The sequence below is a fragment of the Paramormyrops kingsleyae genome, chromosome 16, assembly GCF_048594095.1.
Source record: "Paramormyrops kingsleyae isolate MSU_618 chromosome 16, PKINGS_0.4, whole genome shotgun sequence".
Classification (NCBI taxonomy): domain Eukaryota; kingdom Metazoa; phylum Chordata; class Actinopteri; order Osteoglossiformes; family Mormyridae; genus Paramormyrops; species Paramormyrops kingsleyae.
The window spans coordinates 798515-819307 of NC_132812.1; the positions used below are offsets into that span (position 1 = coordinate 798515).

General features: G+C 44.4%; 1 protein-coding gene across 1 annotated transcript; it reads right to left on the bottom strand.

Annotated features, from left to right (window-relative positions):
• Positions 1-11468: 11468 nt before the first annotated feature.
• Positions 11469-12744, bottom strand: LOC140578865 (uncharacterized). The gene is made up of 2 exons (XM_072700913.1): positions 12585-12744; positions 11469-12293 (listed from the first exon to the last, which is right to left on the bottom strand). The coding sequence occupies exons 1-2, from the start codon at positions 12701-12703 to the stop codon at positions 11531-11533; spliced, it is 882 nt and encodes a 293-aa protein (XP_072557014.1). The 5' UTR covers positions 12704-12744; the 3' UTR covers positions 11469-11530.
• Positions 12745-20793: the final 8049 nt, after the last annotated feature.

A 20793-nucleotide genomic window follows, 5' to 3' on the forward strand; every position in this document is an offset into this window, starting at 1 on the left:
CATGGAGTAACCAGGGAACGAATGGTAGAGGGGACGATTCGGCAACGCACTTACCCCTTCGTGATGCAAGTGGGAACCCTGCACACAGAGACTGTGGAGATCTTTGTCTTGCCCCAGGCCAAGGATCCGCTGATCCTTGGACTCCCATGGTTGAGAAGGCACAACCCTCGCCTAGAGTGGCAGACTGGGGAAATCATTGCTTGGTCAGATCGGCGTTTATGAGAATGTATGTCTCTCCCCTGTAAAGCTACAGGGGTGGAAAGTCCGGAGCCAGAGAACCTGGATCTCATTCCCAGGGAGTATCAGGACTTCAGGGACGTCTTCAGTAAAGAGAAAGCTTTCAACCTTCCCCCGCACCGTGACTGCGATTGCTCCATTGACCTCCTGGATGGAGCCACTTTACCACACGGCAAGTTGTACCCTATCTCCCTGCAGGAGGAGGAGTCCTTGGAAACCTATATCCAGGAAGGACTCAAACAGGGCATAATCCAGCCCTTGACCTCACCCGTAACTGCCGGGTTCTTCTTTATTAAGAAGGATGGGGGCCTCCGACTCGTGGTAGATTATCGGGCCTTAAACGCCGTCACAATCAAGAGAAGAGAACCCCTTCCCTTGATTACATCTGCCTTGGAACAACTAAGGGAGGCGGTGATCTTCACCAAGCTGGACCTACGCAGTGCGTATAACCTGGTGAGTATTTGTGAAGGGGACGAGTGGAAGACCTCCTTCATTACAAGTCGGGGTCAATATGAGTACCGGGTCATGCCTTATGGGCTAGCTAACAGCCCTTCCATATTCCAGTCCTTTATGAATCGAGTGTTCCAGGACATGCTTCATAAGTTTGTAGTGATTTATATCGATGATATTCTGATTTACTCATCTTCCAAGCAAGCTCATGTACAGCATGTGCGACAAGTGTTACAAAGGCTGCGGGACCATAACCTCTACGCTAAGGGTGAGAAGTGTGAATTCCACCAGACGAAGGTTAAGTTCCTGGGGTACGTCATTCAGCCTGGAGAGGTGGCCATGGACAGCCAGAAGATCACTGCCATCAAGGAATGGCCCCCTCCCTGGACGCTTAAGGAACTGCAATGCTTCCTCGGATTCGCTAACTTTTATAGGTTTATCAGGAACTACAGCCAGATTGCTGCGTCCCTCAATCGCAGACGACCGACACGTCTCCCCTGGACGTCAGCAGAGGAACAAGCTTTTGTCCGTCTGAAACAAGCCTTTTGCACTGCCCCGGTCCTAACACAACCACAACCTGATCTCCCTTTTGAGGTAGAGGTGGACACCTCTGAAGCAGGGGTGGGGGCTGTTCTAATGCAGAAAAACCCAGAGACTGGGCGCTGTCATCCCTGCGCTTATTACTCTCGAAAATTAACGGCAGCAGAACACAATTATGAGGTGGGCGACCGAGAACTCCTAGCCATCAAGCTGGCCTTAGAAGAATGGCGCTGAATTGGTTGTAAGGAGCTCAACACCCCTTTGTGGTGCTGACGGATCATCGTAACCTGGAATACCTCCAATCGGCTAAAAGACTCTCCTCCCGCCAGGCTCGATGGGCACAGTAGTTTTCCTGTTTCACTTTCCAGGTAAGCTACCTCCCAGGTAAGAAGAATCTAAAAGCTGATGCTTTATCTAGACAGTTCGACCCCCCCAGAGAGGTGAGGACCGCGCCTACCCATCCTCAACCCGCCCTGTTTTGTCTACTTCATCACCTGGAGGTTAGAAGAAGCCATCAGGATGGACAACGAAACCAGAAGACCACCTTTGGGATGCCCACCAGGGTTAAGGTACGTCTCCTGTTCTTACCGACCTGGATTGCTGCATTGGATCCATTCACAACCAGGAACAGGTCACCCCGGGGTCTCCGCCACCCAACGCCTTGTCTCCCGCCGGTATTGGTGGCCCGGCTGGCATTAACAAGTACAAGCCTTTGTGGAGAGCTGTCCAGACTGTGCCAGATGCAAGTCCACCAACCTAAGCCCCGCGGGGCTTCTTCAACCTCTGCCTGTTCCCTCCAGACCCTGGTCACACATAGTGATGGATTTTATCACTGACCTCCCTCGTTCCTCCGGTAAGACCATGATCCTCACTATTGTGGATAGGTTCTCGAAGATGTGCCATCTGGTCGCCCTCCCGAAACTTCCTTCCGCTGTAGAACTCTCCGAGATCCTCATCCAGGAGCTCTTCCGCTTCACAGGCATCCCCGAAGACATCGTAACCAACCAAGGACCCCAGTTTGCATCCCGAGTCTTCAGGGAGTTCTGTAACAAACGCAAAATAACCCTCAGTCTCACCTCGGCTTACCATCCCCAATCGAACGGGCTTGCTGAATGCACGAATAGGGAGGTGTCCAAGGCTCTCCGATTACTTGGCCGGGCTGATCCCACCAAGTGGTCATCCCATCTTGTGTGGGCAGAGCATTCCCTCAACTCTCGAGTGAGTCCCTTAACGAACCTCACTCCCTTTCAGTGTGTATTATGGTTCCAGCCTCCCTTGTTCCCATGGGACACCCCTGCAGGAATGGTGCCTAAAGTGGAGACCTGGTTCCAGGAAAGCAAACAAGCCTGGCGTCAAATCCAATGCGCTCTGCGCACACAAGCAGAATGGACCAAAACCCAAGCTGACAAGCACCGACATCCAGGCTTCCCCTATCAAGTGGGGCAGCAAGTATGGCTGTCCACCAAGAACCTCCGGATTCTGGGTTGCCGTAAGCTCACCGCTCGGTACATCGGCCCCTTTCGCATCCTGCGGAGGGTGGGACCAGTGGCTGTAAGGCTTCAATTACCTCGAGTATATAGGATCTGTCCTACGTTTCACATTTCTCTCCTGAAGCCAGTCAAGTACAGCAACCTACGCCCTACCTCCGATCCACTTGTAGAGACTCCTCCACCGGTGTCCGACGAAACACCCTCGTCTCAGATGCACACCCTCCTGGACTCCAGACGCCGTATGGGACAACTGCAGTATCTCGTCAACTGGGAGGGTGGTGGCCCCGATGAACAGAGCTGGGTACCGGCTTCTACCGTGACGGATCCTGCCCTGAAGGCTGAGATCCATCAGACGCACCCTACCAAGCCGGCACCCCGTCCCCGAGGATGTCCCCGCAAGTGTCGTCGGCCTCCCGGAGGCTGCCGTCAGGGGGGTGGTTCTGTCACGCCCACATGAGCAGGGGCGGACAGGTGCAACACGTCAGCGAGTAATTAACAGCCCTTTAAAGGAAGGGCAAAACCAAACCACAATCGCGAAGTATTGCGCTGATGTTTAGAAGCCTTACTGAGCATTTTTCTGTCCTCCGTCTTCCTGCTCTCCCTTACCTTGCCCGTTCACCCCATGTACGATCCTTACCTTATTTACTTTCCCTCCTCAGTCCAGTTCCCAATCCTGACCCACCTATCCTGCTGAACCCGGCTCCTCCTGTTCGCCGCCCCATGTGTCTTCCAGTCCTGTGTTTTCTCGTAGGACGGATCCCCTCGTTATCGACCCACGCTCACGGACCACAACCACGATTACTGCCTGACGTCCCCACATCTGTCTGCCTGCCTGCCACTCCGGTGATAGCGCCCCTGCCTTGCGTCTCCGCTCCGGTTACCCAGGCAGGTGCACTCTTCATTCTTTGCGCTTCGGGGGTGAAACTTACCTGTATTCCCCTGACATCTGCCTTATTAAAGCACCGTTCTCCCTGCATTTCTGGATCCTTGTCTCCCTGCTTAGCCCGACGTGACACAATGCAAAAATAAGTGTAACTGTCCTGCACTACGTATAGTATAGTCATATATACTCCAAGTTAATTTTTAATTATTAGTTACAATTTTGATACAAATTACTATACATTTTAGAAAAAAAAAAGTTCTATCTTTAATTTCTCATGTGTCAGTAAAGGCTGGCTGGTTTTGCCAGGCTTCATGTATAAAGTAAATACAGTAAGGCTGAATGGTACTTAAATATATGTGGTTAGAGTGCTGATATTAGGAAGAATTATCATTCTTTAGAATTCCACATCCTTTTAAGTTTGGTTCTAATTGTGGTTGAGAAATACACACTCATAGCATCCAAAAGATAGTCCCTCCAATGGCAGATGGCTTCATTTTCGGTTTCGTATTTGTTGCTTCCTCGCTCAGATCTTTGTTCTGTAAACGGCTGTTCAATACTCTCAGCTGTAAGCTTTTCGTTGATCTTTGTAAATACTGTTCTGAATATGCCTGGATGGCTACGGATAGCATCCAGTAGTCCACAGGATCAAAGTCCATCCTGGAACCTATAAAAAATGTTGATACATTGATTAAAAGAGAAAAAAAAACACGCACTAATTTTGAATGCCCTATAAACTTTGAACATGGACAATACATAATGAGGAACATACCTTTCAAAGTGTGTCCTTGTCCTCTGAAGGACATACCAATTAATGACGTCTTGCACCACTTCATTTTTATTGCTGACAGTGATGCTTTGCAGACATCCAGCTAGCAACAGGAGGTTCTCACATCTTTCAACAGCTTTGTCCAGGTTTTCCTTAAACTCTGAAGCCACAATCTGATATTGGATTGAAAACATTTATTTTTACAGTGAATTATTTGTTCATGCAAACACTAATATCAAGCTTTTCAAAAACGCACATGAGCTGAATATCTCATAAGGGAAGATGGTGGCACAGGAGGTAGTGCTATTGTTCGGCAACTGGAAGGTTGCAGGTTCAAGCCCTGGTTCTTCCTGACCCCTTCAAAGTGTCCTTGAGCAAGACACTGAACCCCAAATTGCTCTCGGTGTGCAGGTTGGCACCTTGCACTGGTGTGTGGATGGGTGAATGTGAGGCATAAATTGTAAAGTGCTTTGAGTACTCGTAAGAGTAGAAAAGCGCTATATAAATGCAGTCCATTTACCATTTACCATAAGGAGAACTGACAACTTACTAAAGAATACGTAAACATTGCCATAAATACTATTTTAAAATTGTACAGCAGTCTGAAATGCAGTTATACATGTTCTTCCCCTACCTCTGACAGCAAGCTTTTTATTTCATGATCATGAATGTCCTCAATGTCTGCCTGCACACTTTCTGCACCTGACACTATGGCTTGATACAAGACTGGAGCAAACAAATGTGGGGATAGTCCTCCTTGAACTATGCTCATTGCTATCAACTGTCCTGCATAAAAGTAGCTGTTTTCTTTCAAAGCTACCAGAGAAAGATGAACATAAGAACATAAGAAATTTACAAACGAGAGGAGGCCATTCGGCCCATCAAGCTCGTTTGGGGAGAACTTAACTAATAGCTCAGAGTTGTTAAAATCTTATCTAGCTCTGATTTAAAGGAACCCATGGTTTTAGCTTCCACTACACTAGCAGGAAGACTATTCCATACTCTAACTACACGCTTTGTAAAGAAGTGCTTCCTCAAATTTGTTTTAAAATGTTCTCCCGCTAATTTCCACTTATGGCCACTAGTTCTAGTATTTAGACTAATATTGAAATAGTCATTTGGCTGAACAGCATCCAGACCCGTTAGAATCTTATAGACCTGAATCATATCCCCCCTTAGTCTCCTTTGCTCAAGGCTAAACAGATTCAGTTCCACTAACCTCTCCTCATAAGACATTCCTCTAAGACCAGGAATCATTCTCGTAGCTCTTCGTTGCACCTTCTTGAGGTATGGTGACCAAACCTGCACACAGTATTCTAGGTGGGGTCTTACCAAGGAATTATATAAGTGTAACATCACCTCCCTTGACTTAAACTCCACACACCTAGAGATATAACCCAACATTCTATTGGCCTTTTTTATTGCTTCCCCACACTGGCGAGAGTGGGACATGGAAGCAGCAACATACATACCTAGATCTTTCTCGTAATCAGCTACCTTAATTTCAGTGGAACCCATAAAATATCTGTACTTTATATTTCTGCTCCCTGCATGGATTACCTTACATTTATCTGTGTTAAATTTCATCTGCCAAGTATCAGCCCATTCGCTAATTAAATCCAGATCCCTTTGAAGCCTCCCTGCTGCTAGATCAGTATCTGCTACCATTTACCATTGCTAATGGTAAATGAGTTTAATGATTATTTTTCAAGGGTGTTCACAATAGAGAACACAAGTAACTTACCACCAATTAATACGAATACAGCATCGTCTATGACCAATATATGTATAACTGAGGTTGAGGTTAGCGGGAGAACATTTTAAAACAAATTTGAGGAAGCACTTCTTTACACAGCGTGTAGTTAGAGTATGGAATAGTCTTCCTGCTAGTGTAGTGGAAGCTAAAACCCTGGGTTCCTTTAAATCAGAGCTAGATAAGATTTTAACAACTCTGAGCTATTAGTTAAGTTCTCCCCAAACGAGCTTGATGGGCCGAATGGCCTCCTCTCATTTGTAAATTTCTTATGTTCTTATGTTCTTATGCTACACCGCCCACCTTGGTGTCGTCTGCAAATTTAACCAGTTTACTGTATGTATTTGTGTCAATATCATTAATGTAAATTAGGAACAATAGAGGTCCTAAAATTGAACCCTGCGGTACCCCACTATGAACGGAGGCCCACTGTGACATTGTGCCTCTAATAACTACTCGCTGCTTCCTGTCAGTTAGCCAGTTTTTGATCCATGTTGCCACAGTTCCTAAAATCCCTGCAGCTTTAAGCTTTAGCAAGAGACATTTGTGGGGGACAACATCAAAGGCCTTCTGGAAATCTAAGTAAATCACATCATAGGCCTTTTTGTGATCAATTTCACTTGTAGCTTACTCAAAGAACTCAAGTAGATTCGTTAAGCAGGATCTACCTCTCCTAAATCCATGTTGGCTATCCTTTATAATGTTATTTGCATCTAGGTAATCTACCATTTTCACTTGAATTATAGCCTCCATTATTTTTCCAGTAATGCTAGTTAAACTGATTGGCCTATAGTTTGCTGGATTACTTCTATCCCCTTTTTTGAATATGGGTGTTATATTAGCATGCTTCCAATCTGATGGTACCACACCCGCAGATAACGATTTCTGGAATATTAAAGTTAAAGGTTGGCTAATAATATCCCTCATCTCTTTTAAAACTATAGGTAAGATGCCATCAGGCCCCTGCGATTTATTTATTTTGAGTTTAGCTAGGCTTAGTATCACATCAACCTCAGTTATACATATATTGGTCATAGATGATGCTGTATTCGTATTAATTGGTGGTAAGTTACTTGTGTTCTCTATTGTGAGCACCCTTGAAAAATAATCATTAAACTAATTTACTATATCAATTTCGTTATCAATTATAAGTCCCTTACTATCCTGCAAATTAGTGATTTCAGCTTTTAGTGCTCTCTTGGAGTTAAAATATTGGAAGAAACCAATTTTTCTTTCTACATCCCTCTTGGATAGCCTAATGTCATTTTTTAACTCTGCCTGTAGACTTAGATACTCCTGCTTAATTTTGAAATCATTAGTTATTTTCCAATTGTGGAACAGAGCCCTTTTCCTCCTGACTTTATCCTTAATTTCCTTAGTAAACCACCTTGGTTGTCGTTTCCTAGATTTAGTTTTGCTGGAAACAGGTATGAAGTCCTCTTGCACTTGCAACAATGTGCTTTTGAAAAATTCCCATGCCTCTTCAACTGTTTTGCTATTTAACTCTGTCCAGTTTACAGTTTCTAATTTCCGTGTCATACCATTAAAGTTAGCCTTCCTAACATTGTATACTTTTAATTTCTTCGGACACTAAAATTAACCTTGAATTTAACCATGTTATGATCACTACCATACAATGGGTCTAAAACCTCTAATTTTCCAATCCTATCCTGGTTATTACAGAAAACAAGATCAAGAAGGGCTTCTCCCCTGGTAGGAGTATTAACAAACTGAGTAAATAAACAATCCTGTACTAATTCCACCATCTCAAGTTCATTTACAGAAGAGCCAGAGACTGTGTTCCACTGTATCCCAGGTAAATTAAAATCACCCATAACCACCACATCATTTTTATTACTCATAATCCTGATATCATCATATAACATTCTGCTTTCCTCAACAGCTACATTAGGTGCTCTATAACAAACCCCGACAATTAGGCCATTTGAATCTTTAGCATCAAGTTTTATCCATACAGCTTCTGAATTTTTATTTTTATCAGTGAGATCCCTTGCCTGCAAGTTTTCTTTTACGTATACTGCAACACCACCTCCCTTCTTGCCTATCCGGTCTCTACAGAACAACGCATAACCATCCATATTATATTCATCACCATCATTGTCACTCATCCATGTTTCAGTTATTCCTATAATGTCGTAATTGTCTGAAGAAATTAAAGCCTCTAAGTCATTAATTTTGTTTCTAATACTCCTAGCATTCAAATACAGACCACTAATGGTAGGCCTTTTACAGTGTCTACTTTTAATATTTATTTGGGCTTTCCGTCTCTCCCCACATAAATTCTTAACTGACCTCCCTGCCCTCCCAGTCCCTAGTTTAAACATTCCTCAACTATTCTGCACATACGCCTCCCCAATACACTGGTTCCCCTATGGTTCAGATGCAACCTGTCCGGCTTGAACAGGTCCCACCTGTTCCAGAAGGTCTTCCAGTGCCCCATAAACCTGAACCCCTCTTTCCTACACCACCATTTTAGCCACGCATTTAATCCCCTTATCTCAGCTAACTTTGCCTGACTTGCACGTGGCACGGGAAGTATTCCAGAGAATACCACCGTGGATGTTCTGCTTCTAAGCTTATCCGCGACTTCTATAAATTTATCTTGCAGAACAGCCCTCCTGCCCTTTCCTATGTCATTGGTACCAACATGCACCACGACCACTGGATCCACCCCGGCTGGGGCCAAAAGCCTGTCCACTCGATCTGGAAGGTCCCCTGCCTGGGCACCAGGCAGGCAAGACACCGTACGGGACCCTCTATCACGGGTGCACACATAACTATCTACACCTCTTATAATTGAATCCCCTACTACCACAACCTCCCTCCTACTGGGGTTAGGTGGCTCCTTGGTGCCCAAGGGCCCACCTGCCTCCCCAGTCTCTTCCGGCTCTAAAGCTGGAAGCACCTGAAAGCGCTTAGACACCGTTACTTCAGGTGATGCCGCCTCTGTGAATTGTGTACGCCCTTTTCTACGTCTACGGCCTACGTTTACCCAGGTCTCTCGACCTACCTGTTCATCATTCTCCCCCCTCCCCGCTTGTGACGTACACACAGTCTCCCTAGAAGGCGTATTAACTCTCTCCTTTAACTCACTGTTATGTTGGATGAGAGCCAGTCGCTCCTCTTGGTCACGAACCTGGACCATGAGTGAGTCAACGAACCTACATCGCTCGCAGACGAAGTCCGACTGGACAAAAGCATCCTGAAGGGCAAACATCTTGCAAACACAACACTGAGCTGGCCCCATAATTACCTAACTCACTATGTCCCCGTCCTTTACTCCCAGCCCAGTATATTAATATAGAGTATTTAAACTTTTAGTTGATCTAATTAACGTATAGTTAAAACAAAGTGCAGAGTACACTAAAACACTAAATTAACACTTGCGTTAAATGAGAAATCATGCAATTAAATTCTCAACAGTAACCATAGCCTGACATACACATGAAATGTTTGATGGTTTGATATGATATATTGATAGGATAGCATCTTGCAGTTGATGGAGATTTGTGGGATGCACATCCAGGGCACGAAGCTCCCATTCCACCACATCCCAAAGATGCTCTATTGGGTTGAACATAAGAACATAAGAACTATACGAACGAGAGGAGGCCATTCGGCCCATCGAGCTCGCTTGGGGAGAACTTAACTAATAGCTCAGAATTGTTAAAATCTTATCTAGCTCTGATTTAAAGGAACCCAAGGATTCAGCTTGCACTACGTTATCAGGAAGACTATTCCATACTCTGACTACATGCTGTGTAAAGAAGTGCTTCCTTAAATCCAGTTTGAAATGTTCTCCCGCTAATTTCCACCTACAGTATGGCCACGAGTTCTTGTATTTGAACTAATGCTGAAGTAACTATTCGGTTGAACAGCATCCAAACCTGTTAGAATCTTATAGACCTGGATCATGTCCCCCCTCAGTCTCCTTTGCTTGAGGCTGAACAGATTTAGCTCAAATAACCTTTCCTCGTATGACATTCCTCTAAGACCAGGAATCATTCTTGTGGCCCTACGCTGCACCTTTTCTAAGGCCGCTATGTCCTTTTTAAGATATGGTGACCAAACCTGTACACAATATTCTAGGTGAGGTCTCACCAAGGAATTGTATAATCTTAGCATTACCTCCCTTGACTTAAACTCCACACACGTGGAGATATACCCCAACATCCTATTGGCCTTTTTTATTGCTCCCCCACACTGGCGAGAATGAGACATGGAAGCATCAACATACACACCAAGGTCTTTCTCATAATCAGCTACCTTTATTTCAGTAGCTCCCATAAAATACCTGTACTTTATATTTCTGCTCCATACATGGAGTACCTTACATTTGTCTATGTTAAATTTCATCTGCCAGGTGTCAGCCCAGTCACTAATTAAATTAAGATCCCGCTGTAGCTGCTGAGCCGCTAGTTCAGTATCTGCTACACCACCCACCTTGGTGTCATCTGCAAATTTCACCAGTTTACTGTATATATTGGTGTCTATATCATTTATGTAAATTAGGAACAAAAGTGGTCCTAAAATTGAACCCTGCGGTACCCCACTATGAACGCAGGCCCACTGTGACATTGAGCCTCTTATAACTACTCGCTGCTTCCTATCCGTTAACCAGTTATCAATCCAGGTCGCTACAGTTCCTAAAATACCTGTCGCTTTGAGTTTAAGTGAGAGCCTCTTGTGGGGAACAACATCAAAAGCCTTTTGGAAATCTAAGTAGATGACATCATAGGCCTTCTTATCATCAACTTCCTGAGTAGCTTCCTCAAAAAACTCCAACAGATTTGTTAAACAGGATCTACCTCTCCTAAATCCATGCTGGCTATCCCTCAAAATGTTATTTGAGTCCAGGTAATCTACCATTTTCTCTTTGATTATAGCCTCCATAACTTTACCAGTTATACAAGTTAGACTGATTGGCCTATAGTTTGACAAATTACTTCTATCCCCTTTTTTGAAAATGGGCGTTATGTTGGCATGCTTCCAATCAGAAGGTACCACACCTTCAGATTGTCGTGTAGTGGGTCCACACAATAAACACTGCCTTCAGCTTCGGTAAATATCTTTACTGAGCACCTCTTAAGACATATGCAAGAACCCCCGAACATCCGGTTACATCCCGGTCCCGCCAATAACGCCCCTGACCCCCCGTGACATCATCGGGTCAAATGGCAACAGGTTACATTACACCACATCCCCCTTTCTTCAAAGACAGGTGAACATTAACTAGTTTCTGTTCATTATAATTTCCCTGAAACCGTCACTGTAAACGTTTTACTAACTTAACACATGCTTATGTGTACTTCAAACACTGAACTCAACATTTCGTTTTATGTATATATATATTTTTATCTCTTCTCACAGATTTAGTCTCTGTGGTTTTATTACTTCTCTGCCTTTGTGACACTGGGCGTGCTGTGAGATTTCACCTCTGGGAACAGAGTCTCTGATCTTGTCCCTGTAGAGGGGTCCCCCTCTGGTGGGCCGACGGGTTGGTCCTCGTTGTGTGACTGAAGCACAGGTATAGGCACAAGGTGGCGGCGGTTCCTCCTCAGTGTCCCTGATGGTCCGCTGATCAGATAGGACCGTGGGCTATGGTGCAGCGATGTCACTGTGCCCTGTGCTCTTGTGTCAGAGATCCAAACTTGGTCCCCAGGTACCAGCTGTGACAAATCCCTCGCTCTGTGTCTCCGATTAAAGTGTTTGACTGCCATCTGTCTCTTTTCCCCCTCCTTGTGGCGAATTTGTACCCGGTCAGGGAGAGACGGTCGCAGGTTCTCGGAAAGGGTAGGAACAGTGGTGCGAAGGTGACGTCCCATCAGCAGTTGGGCAGGGCTATAGCCATTGCTCAGTGGCGTGGCACGGTAAGCCAATAAGGCACGGTATGGATCTCTAGCCTTCTTCAGCAGGTTTTTACTTGTTTGGACAGCACGCTCAGCCTCACCGTTACTCTGGGCGTATCTAGGGCTACTGGTCACGTGGACAAATCCATAGTCTGCTGCAAAGATCTGCATCTCGCGCCCTGAGAACTGCGGGCCATTGTCGCTTAGGAGGATCTCAGGGATGCCATGTCGAGCGAACATCGACTTCAGGTGAACGATCACATCCATGGACCTTGTTGGGTTGAGCTGTGCTATTTCTATATACCTAGAAAAGTAATCAACTACCAACAGGTAAACCTTGTCTTTAAGGGTGAACAGGTCTGTACCCAGCTTTTGCCAGGGCCTTTCTGGAAGTTCAGTTGGCATGAGGGGTTCTTTACAGCTTGATCTCTCTTTGATGCATGCTCTGCATTTGAGGACAAGCTCCTCTATCTGACTGCTTAGGCCAGGCCACCACACAGTCTGATTGGCACGTTCTCGGCACTTTACCACCCCCTGATGCCCTTCGTGTATTTTCTCCAATACATCATTCCTCATGGTAGCAGGTATAACTAACCTTGTGCCCCGCAGCAGAAGTCCGTCATGCACGCTCAGAACCGCTCGTTCTTGCCAGTACTGCCTGACTGGTCCTTGCAGTTGGTTCCTGTCTGGCCAACCTTCCAGACAGAATTTCATGACCTGTGCGCAAACGCTGTCTGCACACAACTGCTCGCGAAGCTTGGTTTGGTACCTGTCGCTTGATGGGAGGTTGTCTAACACACATTCAACATATATATTAGTATCTTCCATCAGGTCGGTGTCTGCGTGTGTAATGCAGTTCCGGAGTGGGGAGCGTGAGAGCGTGTCGGCTGTTGTGAGGCTCTTACCCGGTGTGTGTATAATGGTATAGGAGTACCTCATCAAGCGCATCCTGAACCTCTGTATCCGTGGTGGCAGAGAGTCCAGAGCCCGTCCTCCCAGCAAACTCACGAGTGGCTTATGATCCGTTTCAAGGTCGATATGCACACCCAGGATAAAGTCACTGAACCTTTCACAGGCCCAGGTGAGAGCTAGCGCTTCTTTTTCCAGCTGGGCATAGCGCTGCTCTGTTGCTGTCAGTGACCTGGAGGCATAAGCAACCGGAGCCCATATCTCACCCTGTTTTTGTAGCATCACTGCCCCCAGCCCATAGGATGAGGCATCAGCTGATAATTTGAGGGGCTTATTAGGGTCGTATAATTGAAGAACGGGTGCGGACGAAAGCTCATGTTTGAGGCTGCTGAACGCCTGCTGCTGTTCATGACTCCAATGCCACAGATTCTTTTTGGAAAGCAAGTCTCTTAGAGACTTGTCCTTCTCCACCAGGTTTGGTATGAACTTCCCCAGCTGATTTACCATTCCGAGGAAGCTCCTAAGCTCGCTCACATTCGTTGGCTCCTTCATGTCCAACACTGCTCTGGTTTTGTCTGGATCCGGCCTCATGCCATTTGCAGAGACAATATAGCCGAGAAACTTCACCTCACTTTTCCCAAACTCGCACTTAGACATGTTGAGTGTGACTCCCACCTTTTCGATCCGCTCCAAGACAGCATGCACTCTCCCGTCGTGCTGCTCCAGGGTGGACCCTAGAGTTGAGCCGGATACTCGGCTGAAACGAGTATCCGGTACGGATAAAGCACTTTTGACGAGTACGAGTATCATACGTGTAATACAAGTCAATATCTGTGCTCGGATTGAATAAAAATTCTCATTGGGTAGCTGACTGTGTCTGCGTTCTGTGATAGACTAGTCACAGCGCCCCTCCCCTACACACATACAGATTTATTGTGTTGCTGTGTCCCGCTCTGCTCACTCACACACAGAACACTGAGAAGAGAAGAGAACAGCGCTCTCTCTCTCTCTGTCGCTCCCTCAGTCACTCAGGATCGCGGGTTTTTTTCCGTTAACGTTTAGGGTTTCTTCAGCTTCAGGTTTGTTTGTAGAATGCGACTCGCGTCTCTGCCTGTCGGAGTTTTCTTTTTCTTTTTTAAACCGTCAGCTGGCTCTAGCCAGTTTTTTTTTACTTCACGCACTGTCTGACACTTTCTTGCTGTATTTTATAAAAAAAAATAAAGGTAGTTGTGGTATAATTAATATTACAAATTAAGCTACACACACAAACACACACACACACACACACACTCCCCCCCCCTCTCTCTTTCTCTCTCTCTCTGTCTCTCTCTTACTCACTCACTCACTCACTCACACACACTCACACATACCTGGTGTGGAAATAAAAAAAATAAAAAAGAACCAAAAAAAAAGAAATCACACTGATCATAAAAAAATTAAAAGTTAAAAAAAGAAAGTTATGTTGAGATGAAAACTCTTGTTCATTACATTTTACTTCATAATTGCAACCGCATGTGTTGTATTCATTGTTGCAAAACTTGTTCTGTATATAGTTCGTTTGTTATCGTGATCAAAACCACTGATCTGAAGCTCAATGCTGATGCTGTCATGTAAATAGTTTTCTAATCAGCAATAAATATAACAATTTCTGATCAACCCATATCAATTGCATGCTTAAAATAACATACCGGTTAAAGCCCCACCCATTTAAAGACAACCCGACCCACTTCCAGGTCAAACCCCGCCCACTTCCGGGTTAGGCCCCGCCCATTCCGAGTACAGATACAGATACAGATAATTCATATGGTTAACAGATACGGATACAGATACAGATAATGCTGTACTCGCTCATCCCTAGTGGACCCCCAGATGAGAATGTCGTCCATGTGGCAGACAACCCCTTCCAGACCTGCAATAACCTCAGTCACCATCATATTCTGGAAATGTTCTGGGGCAGAGGAAATGCCAAAGGGCAGACGATTAAAGTGGTAGCGCCCAAATGGCGTAATGAAGGTGGTATAGAGAGCCGACTCTTCTGACAGTGGTATCTGCCAGAAGCCCATATTTGCATCCAGTTTGGTGAAGTGCCGCGCTCCTGCGAGCATGCCAAGGGTTTGATCGACAGATGGGAGGATGAACTTTTCGCGACACACAGACTCATTTAAAGGAGTCAAATCAACGCAGATACGGACTTCTGCTTTGTCTTTTTTCGGGGCCACCACCATGCTGCAACACCAGGCTGTTGGTGCCTCTACACGACTTATGACCCCTAGTCTCTCCATCCTCTCCAATTCGTTTTTTACCTTGCCCATGAGTGGCAATGGGACCCTCCTTGGCACTTTAAGGGAGAAGGGCTTGGCGTTAGGCTTACGGACAATGGTGTAGGGCTTTTGAACGCGCCCAAGTCCTTCGCAGAGCTTGGGGTAGGCCTTTTTAACACCATCTTGGTCTATAGTGTCAAGTCTGGCTACAAGCCGAAGGTTCACTGAAGCTGGTCTGCTTAACAGCGCCACCTGCAGATTTCTGACTATAAAGATTGTCTCTGCAGTGCTCCTCTCCTTGTATGACAGCGTTTCGATAGATAAGGATTTTTGAAACAGTAATGTTAAGGGTCGGCAAATAATATCCCTCATCTCTTTTAACACTATAGGTAAGATGCCATCAGGGCCCTGTGATTTATTTATTTTGAGCTTAGCTAGCTTTGCAAAACATCAGCTTCAGTTATATATATATTAGTTATAGACAATGTTGGATTAGTAATAAGAACTGGTAAGTTACTAGTGTCCTCAACAGTGAATACCCGTGCAAAACTATCATTGAACTCATTTACTATATCAATGTCGTTTTCAATTATAATACCCTTACTATTCTGCAGATTAGTAATTTCAGCTTTTAGAGCTCTTTTAGAGTTAAAATACTGGAAGAAACTTAACGTCATCCTTAGCCTCCAATGCGATCTTCCTTTCGTCATTCCTTTTAGCTCGTCTAATGTCATTTTTTAATTCAGCCTGTAGATTTAGATACTCTTGCTTTATTATGTCATCATCAGTTATTTTCCATCTCTGGAACAAAGCCCTTTTCCTCCTTACTTTATACTTTATTTCCCTATTAAACCACCTAGATTTAACCCTATTAAACCATTTCCTAGATTTATTCTTGCTGGAAACAGGTATGAAGTCCTCTTGCACTTGCAATAATGTGCTTTTAAAAAATTCCCATGCCTCTTCAACAGTTTTGTTATTTAACTCCATCCAGTTCACAGTTTCTAGTTTTAATCTCATACAATTGAAGTTAGCCTTCCTAACATTATATATTTTTGATTTGGACTTTGCTCTTCGGGCACTAAACTTAACCTCAAATTTAACCATGTTATGATCGCTACTGTCAAGTGGTTCTGAAACGTCTAATTTACCAATCCTGTCCTGGTTATTAGACAAAACAAGATCAAGAATGGCATCTCCCCTGGTAGGGGTGTTAACAAACTGAGTAAAAAAACAATCCTGTACTAATTCCACCATCTCAAGTTCATTTTCAGAAGAGCCAGCAACAAAGTCCCACTACGTCCCCGGTAGATTAAAATCACCCATAACTACCACATCATTTTTATTGCTCATAATCCTAATATCACTGTATAACAATCTGCTTTCCTCAGCAGCTACATTGGGTGCTCTGTAACAAACACTGACAATTAGGCTATTTGAGTTTGTAGCATCTAATTTTACCCATATAGCTTCCGTACTTTTACTTATATCAGTAAGCTCCCTTGCCTGCAAGTTTTCCTTTACATATACTGCAACACCACCTCCCTTCTTACCTATACGGTCTTTACGGAACAATGTGTAACCATCCATATTATATTCTTGTCCATCCTTATCACTCAACCACGTTTCAGTTATTGCTATAATATCATAAGAGTCTGATGAGATAAGAGCCTCTAAATCATGAATTTTATTCCTAATACTCCTGGCGTTTAAATACAGACAACAAAGGGTAGGCCTATTACAGTGCCTACTTATAATATGATTTTTTGGGGCTTTCCGTTTCCCCCCAGTTACATACTTAACTAACCTCCCTGCCCCCCCAGTCCCTAGTTTAAACATTCCTCAACTACTCTACAAATACGCCTTCCCAGTACACTGGTTCCCCTCCGGTTCAGATGCAAATCTGAGATCTGGGGCTTCATGTATAAACGGTACTTACGCACAAAAATGTTGCGCACGCCCGTTTCCACGCTCAGGTCGAGATGTATAAAAACTAAACTTGGCGTACCGCCACGCACATTCTCACGGCAACCCCAGACAAGGCGTACGCAAGTTTCTGCTCGATTTGGCAAAATGGAGGCACCTACTGGCAAAAGAGTGCTACTGCAGTTTCACTGTGTCAGACTCACAATCATGACGCGGACTTTATCAAATACACCGACATTAATTGTATGTTGTTTACAAATGTACGGCAGCTGATTTTTTTTAATCAATTTGTAACAATAAAACGGTGCAGAAAATGACCGAACTATTACAACTACCATGGCAGCTCTTGCGTTATTGGAAGACATAGCTTATAATGATGATGAATACTGGCTTCTAAGTCGATTAAGATTTCCAAGAGCAATCCTTTTGGAGCTGTGTGCTAAACATTACAGTATTACAAAAGCAGATGATGAGGATTTACGCTATAGGCTACCTGTTCCTTTACAAGTTCTGTCCACTCGTGGGTTCTTAGCCACAGGTGCTTTTCCGCAAGAACTTGCGGACCGATCGGGTATTTCTCAGTCAATTCTGAGTCGCGCCATGCCGGCTGTATAGGACGGCATAATTCGCTTGTCACCCAGATATATAAAATTTCCCTACACTGTGGTTGAACAGGCAAATATTAAAGCGCAATTTGCAGCGATGTCCGGTTTTCCCAACGTAGTCGAAGCTATCGACTGCGCGCACATTGCTATAGCCTTCAGTGAATGAATTTGCTTATGTAAATGGAAAGCACTTTCACTCTATTAATGTACTCTATTAATGTATTTGGGGCACCTCTTGTACTGTTGTCTGTAAGAATAAACAAAGAGAATAAACGAAAATAACAACGCATCTGCGCCCTACGCGTTATTCATAAACATGCAAGTAATTCAAACAAGTATGGTACGAGAAAAAATCACCCGCGATGACATCGGCGTCCCCCTCACACGATAAAAGTGTGTCCCCAATCATCGCAGCAACTAGTTGCTCAAAGGGTGTGAGACCAGGAATTCCGCTACCTCCGCCTGTGCTGTTAAGACTCTTAAGGTGAGCGGCCGCTCGTTTTTCCCGCCGTCGATTTTAATGTCCTACCACTTCTTTTTAATTTCGGCCACCGTGCGAATTTCGGAACCAACACTTTAAACTGACTCTGCCACGCTGTGCCACTCCGTAAACTTTCGTTTATTGCTGATGCCACTAATACCACCAAATAATATCACTTTTCTTTTCTCTATTTCTGTTAACATGACCTCCACTTCGCACTCGCTGAAATACATCTTTTTCCCTCGTGGTTTATCCATTGTTGTTTAAGAACAACATAGAACAAAGCGGGCGTTTATATAGATCTACATATGCAAATATACATTATTATGGGCGGGTCGGGGGGGTGGCTGTGGGCTCGTTCACGTACGTAAAATTTCACGCTCATTCGGATTTATAAAGGGAATGTATAAAGTAGATCTGTGCGTATGCACAGTTTTATGCATCTGGATTTTTTCTTGCTTACGCAGATTCCTAGTTTTGTCCGTACGCCATGTTTTAGTGTGAATTCTATACACGTCATTATACATGAGGCCCCTGGTGACTGTGGGGGCCATTTTAGTACAGTGAACTCATTGTCATGTTCAAGAAACCAATTTGAAATGATTCGAGCTTTGTGACATGGTGCATTATCCTGCTGGAAGTAGCCATCAGAGGATGGGTACATGGTGGTCATAAAGGGATGGACATGGTCAGAAACAATGCTCAGGTAGGCCGTGGCATTTAAACGATGCCCAATTGGCACTAAGGGGCCTAAAGTGTGCCAAGAAACATCCCCCACACCATTACACCACCACCACCAGCCTGCACAGTGGTATCAAGGCATGATGGATCCATGTTCTCATTCTGTTTACGCCAAATTCTGACTCTACCATTTGAATGTCTCAACAGAAATCGAGACTCATCAGACCAGGCAACATTTTTCCAGTCTTCAACTGTCCAATTTTGGTGAGCTTGTGCAAATTGTAGCCTCTTTTTCCTATTTGTAGTGGAGATGAGTGGTACCCGGTGGGGTCCTCTGCTGTTGTAGCCCATCCGCCTCAAGGTTGTGCGTGTTGTGGCTTCACAAATGCTTTGCTGCATACCTCTGTTGTAACGAGTGGTTATTTCAGTCAAAGTTGCTCTTCTATCAGCTTGAATCAGTCGGCCCATTCTCCTCTGACCTCTAGCATCAGCAAGGCATTTTCGCCCACAGGACTGCCGCATACTTGATGTTTTTCCCTTTGCACACCATTCTTTGTAAACCCTAGAAATGGTTGTGCATGAAAATCCCAGTAACTGAGCAGATTGTGAAATACTCAGACCGGCCCGTCTGGCACCAACAACCATCCCAGATAGAAGCGGACTGCGGGGCGGATCCGCCCTCAAGTCGGCAGATCCGCCCAACAGTCGCATTCATTTTTATTAACCTGCCAGAGTGAGGCCCCGCCCACAGAAAACACCCAGTCCAAACATGGACTCGTTACAGAGGCTGGGCGGATCAACACACCTAACGCGCGTTTTTTATTTTGAACCTTCGCTGAAGATTCATCTGCAGGCACAAACGCAGTGAAGTAAATGCCGTTAAATATACTTAAAGTTACTTAATTATTACTTAAATAACTTAACTAAACGTAACATCAACTTCATTCAAATACATTTTAAAAGCTCAAATTGGTAAACGGGCCGCTACATTATCAGAGAGGTACGTTAACGCTAACATAATTGGCTAAGGGGGGGTAGCTGAATCTCTGTGAGGAGGAATTGGGTATCGTGACCGCTCCGAAACTGCATGGGATCAGCCACAGATTGTGGCGGTAATAATTAAACAACTGAACGCGACTTTTTGCTTTAAAATTTGTTTCAAAATGTAAGTTAATTTACGTACAGTGTGGTAAACTGGTCGTGATTTAGCACATTAGCCTGAAATATATCAAACGGTGCTGCCAGCATTCCTTGACGTACAACATGAACATGTCTTTTGTGTTGTATTTCTTTTAGATAAAATGAATAGGAAGACTGTGCCTGTGTCCCGCTCCACATTAAGACGAAGGACCCGTATAGACGTAGATAAACGACTTAAACAAATTAGGGGTGACTGCGCAAATTTGACTAACGTCCAAAAGACTATGGAGATTTCAAGGCATGCCATAAGATGGTTTAACCTTGCTGCTGATAGGAGCACCGGGAGGCGTGGCAGGGTTCCTCAAAATGTCTGAGTGCCCAGTGATTGTTTTTGTTGTTAAAATAAAGCTATGTTATATAAGTTTAAATATGAAGTTCTGATTCTTAAATAAATTATGTTTGTACAATTTGAAGTCTCATTTTTTAAATGAATCAATATATTGAACATAAGAACATAAGAACATAAGAAATATACAAACGAGAGGAGGCCATTCGGCCCATCGAGCTCGCTTGGGGAGAACTTAACTAATAGCTCAGAGTTGTTAAAATCTTATCTAGCTCTGATTTAAAGGAACCCAAGGATACAGCTTGCACTACGTTATCAGGAAGACTATTCCATACTCTGACTACACGCTGTGTAAAGAAGTGCTTCCTTAAATCCAGTTTGAAATGTTCTCCCGCTAATTTCCACCTATGGCCACGAGTTCTTGTATTTGAACTAATGCTGAAGTAACTATTCGG

Coding starts and splice junctions, on each gene's coding strand:
- LOC140578865 (XM_072700913.1), bottom strand. CDS start 12,703: ATGAAATTCTGTCTGGAAGGTTGGCCAGACAGGAACCAACTGCAAGGA. Junction 12,294..12,584: donor CTTCTGCTGCGGGGCACAAG/GTTAGTTATACC, acceptor TTACTTTTCTAG/GTATATAGAAATAGCACAGC.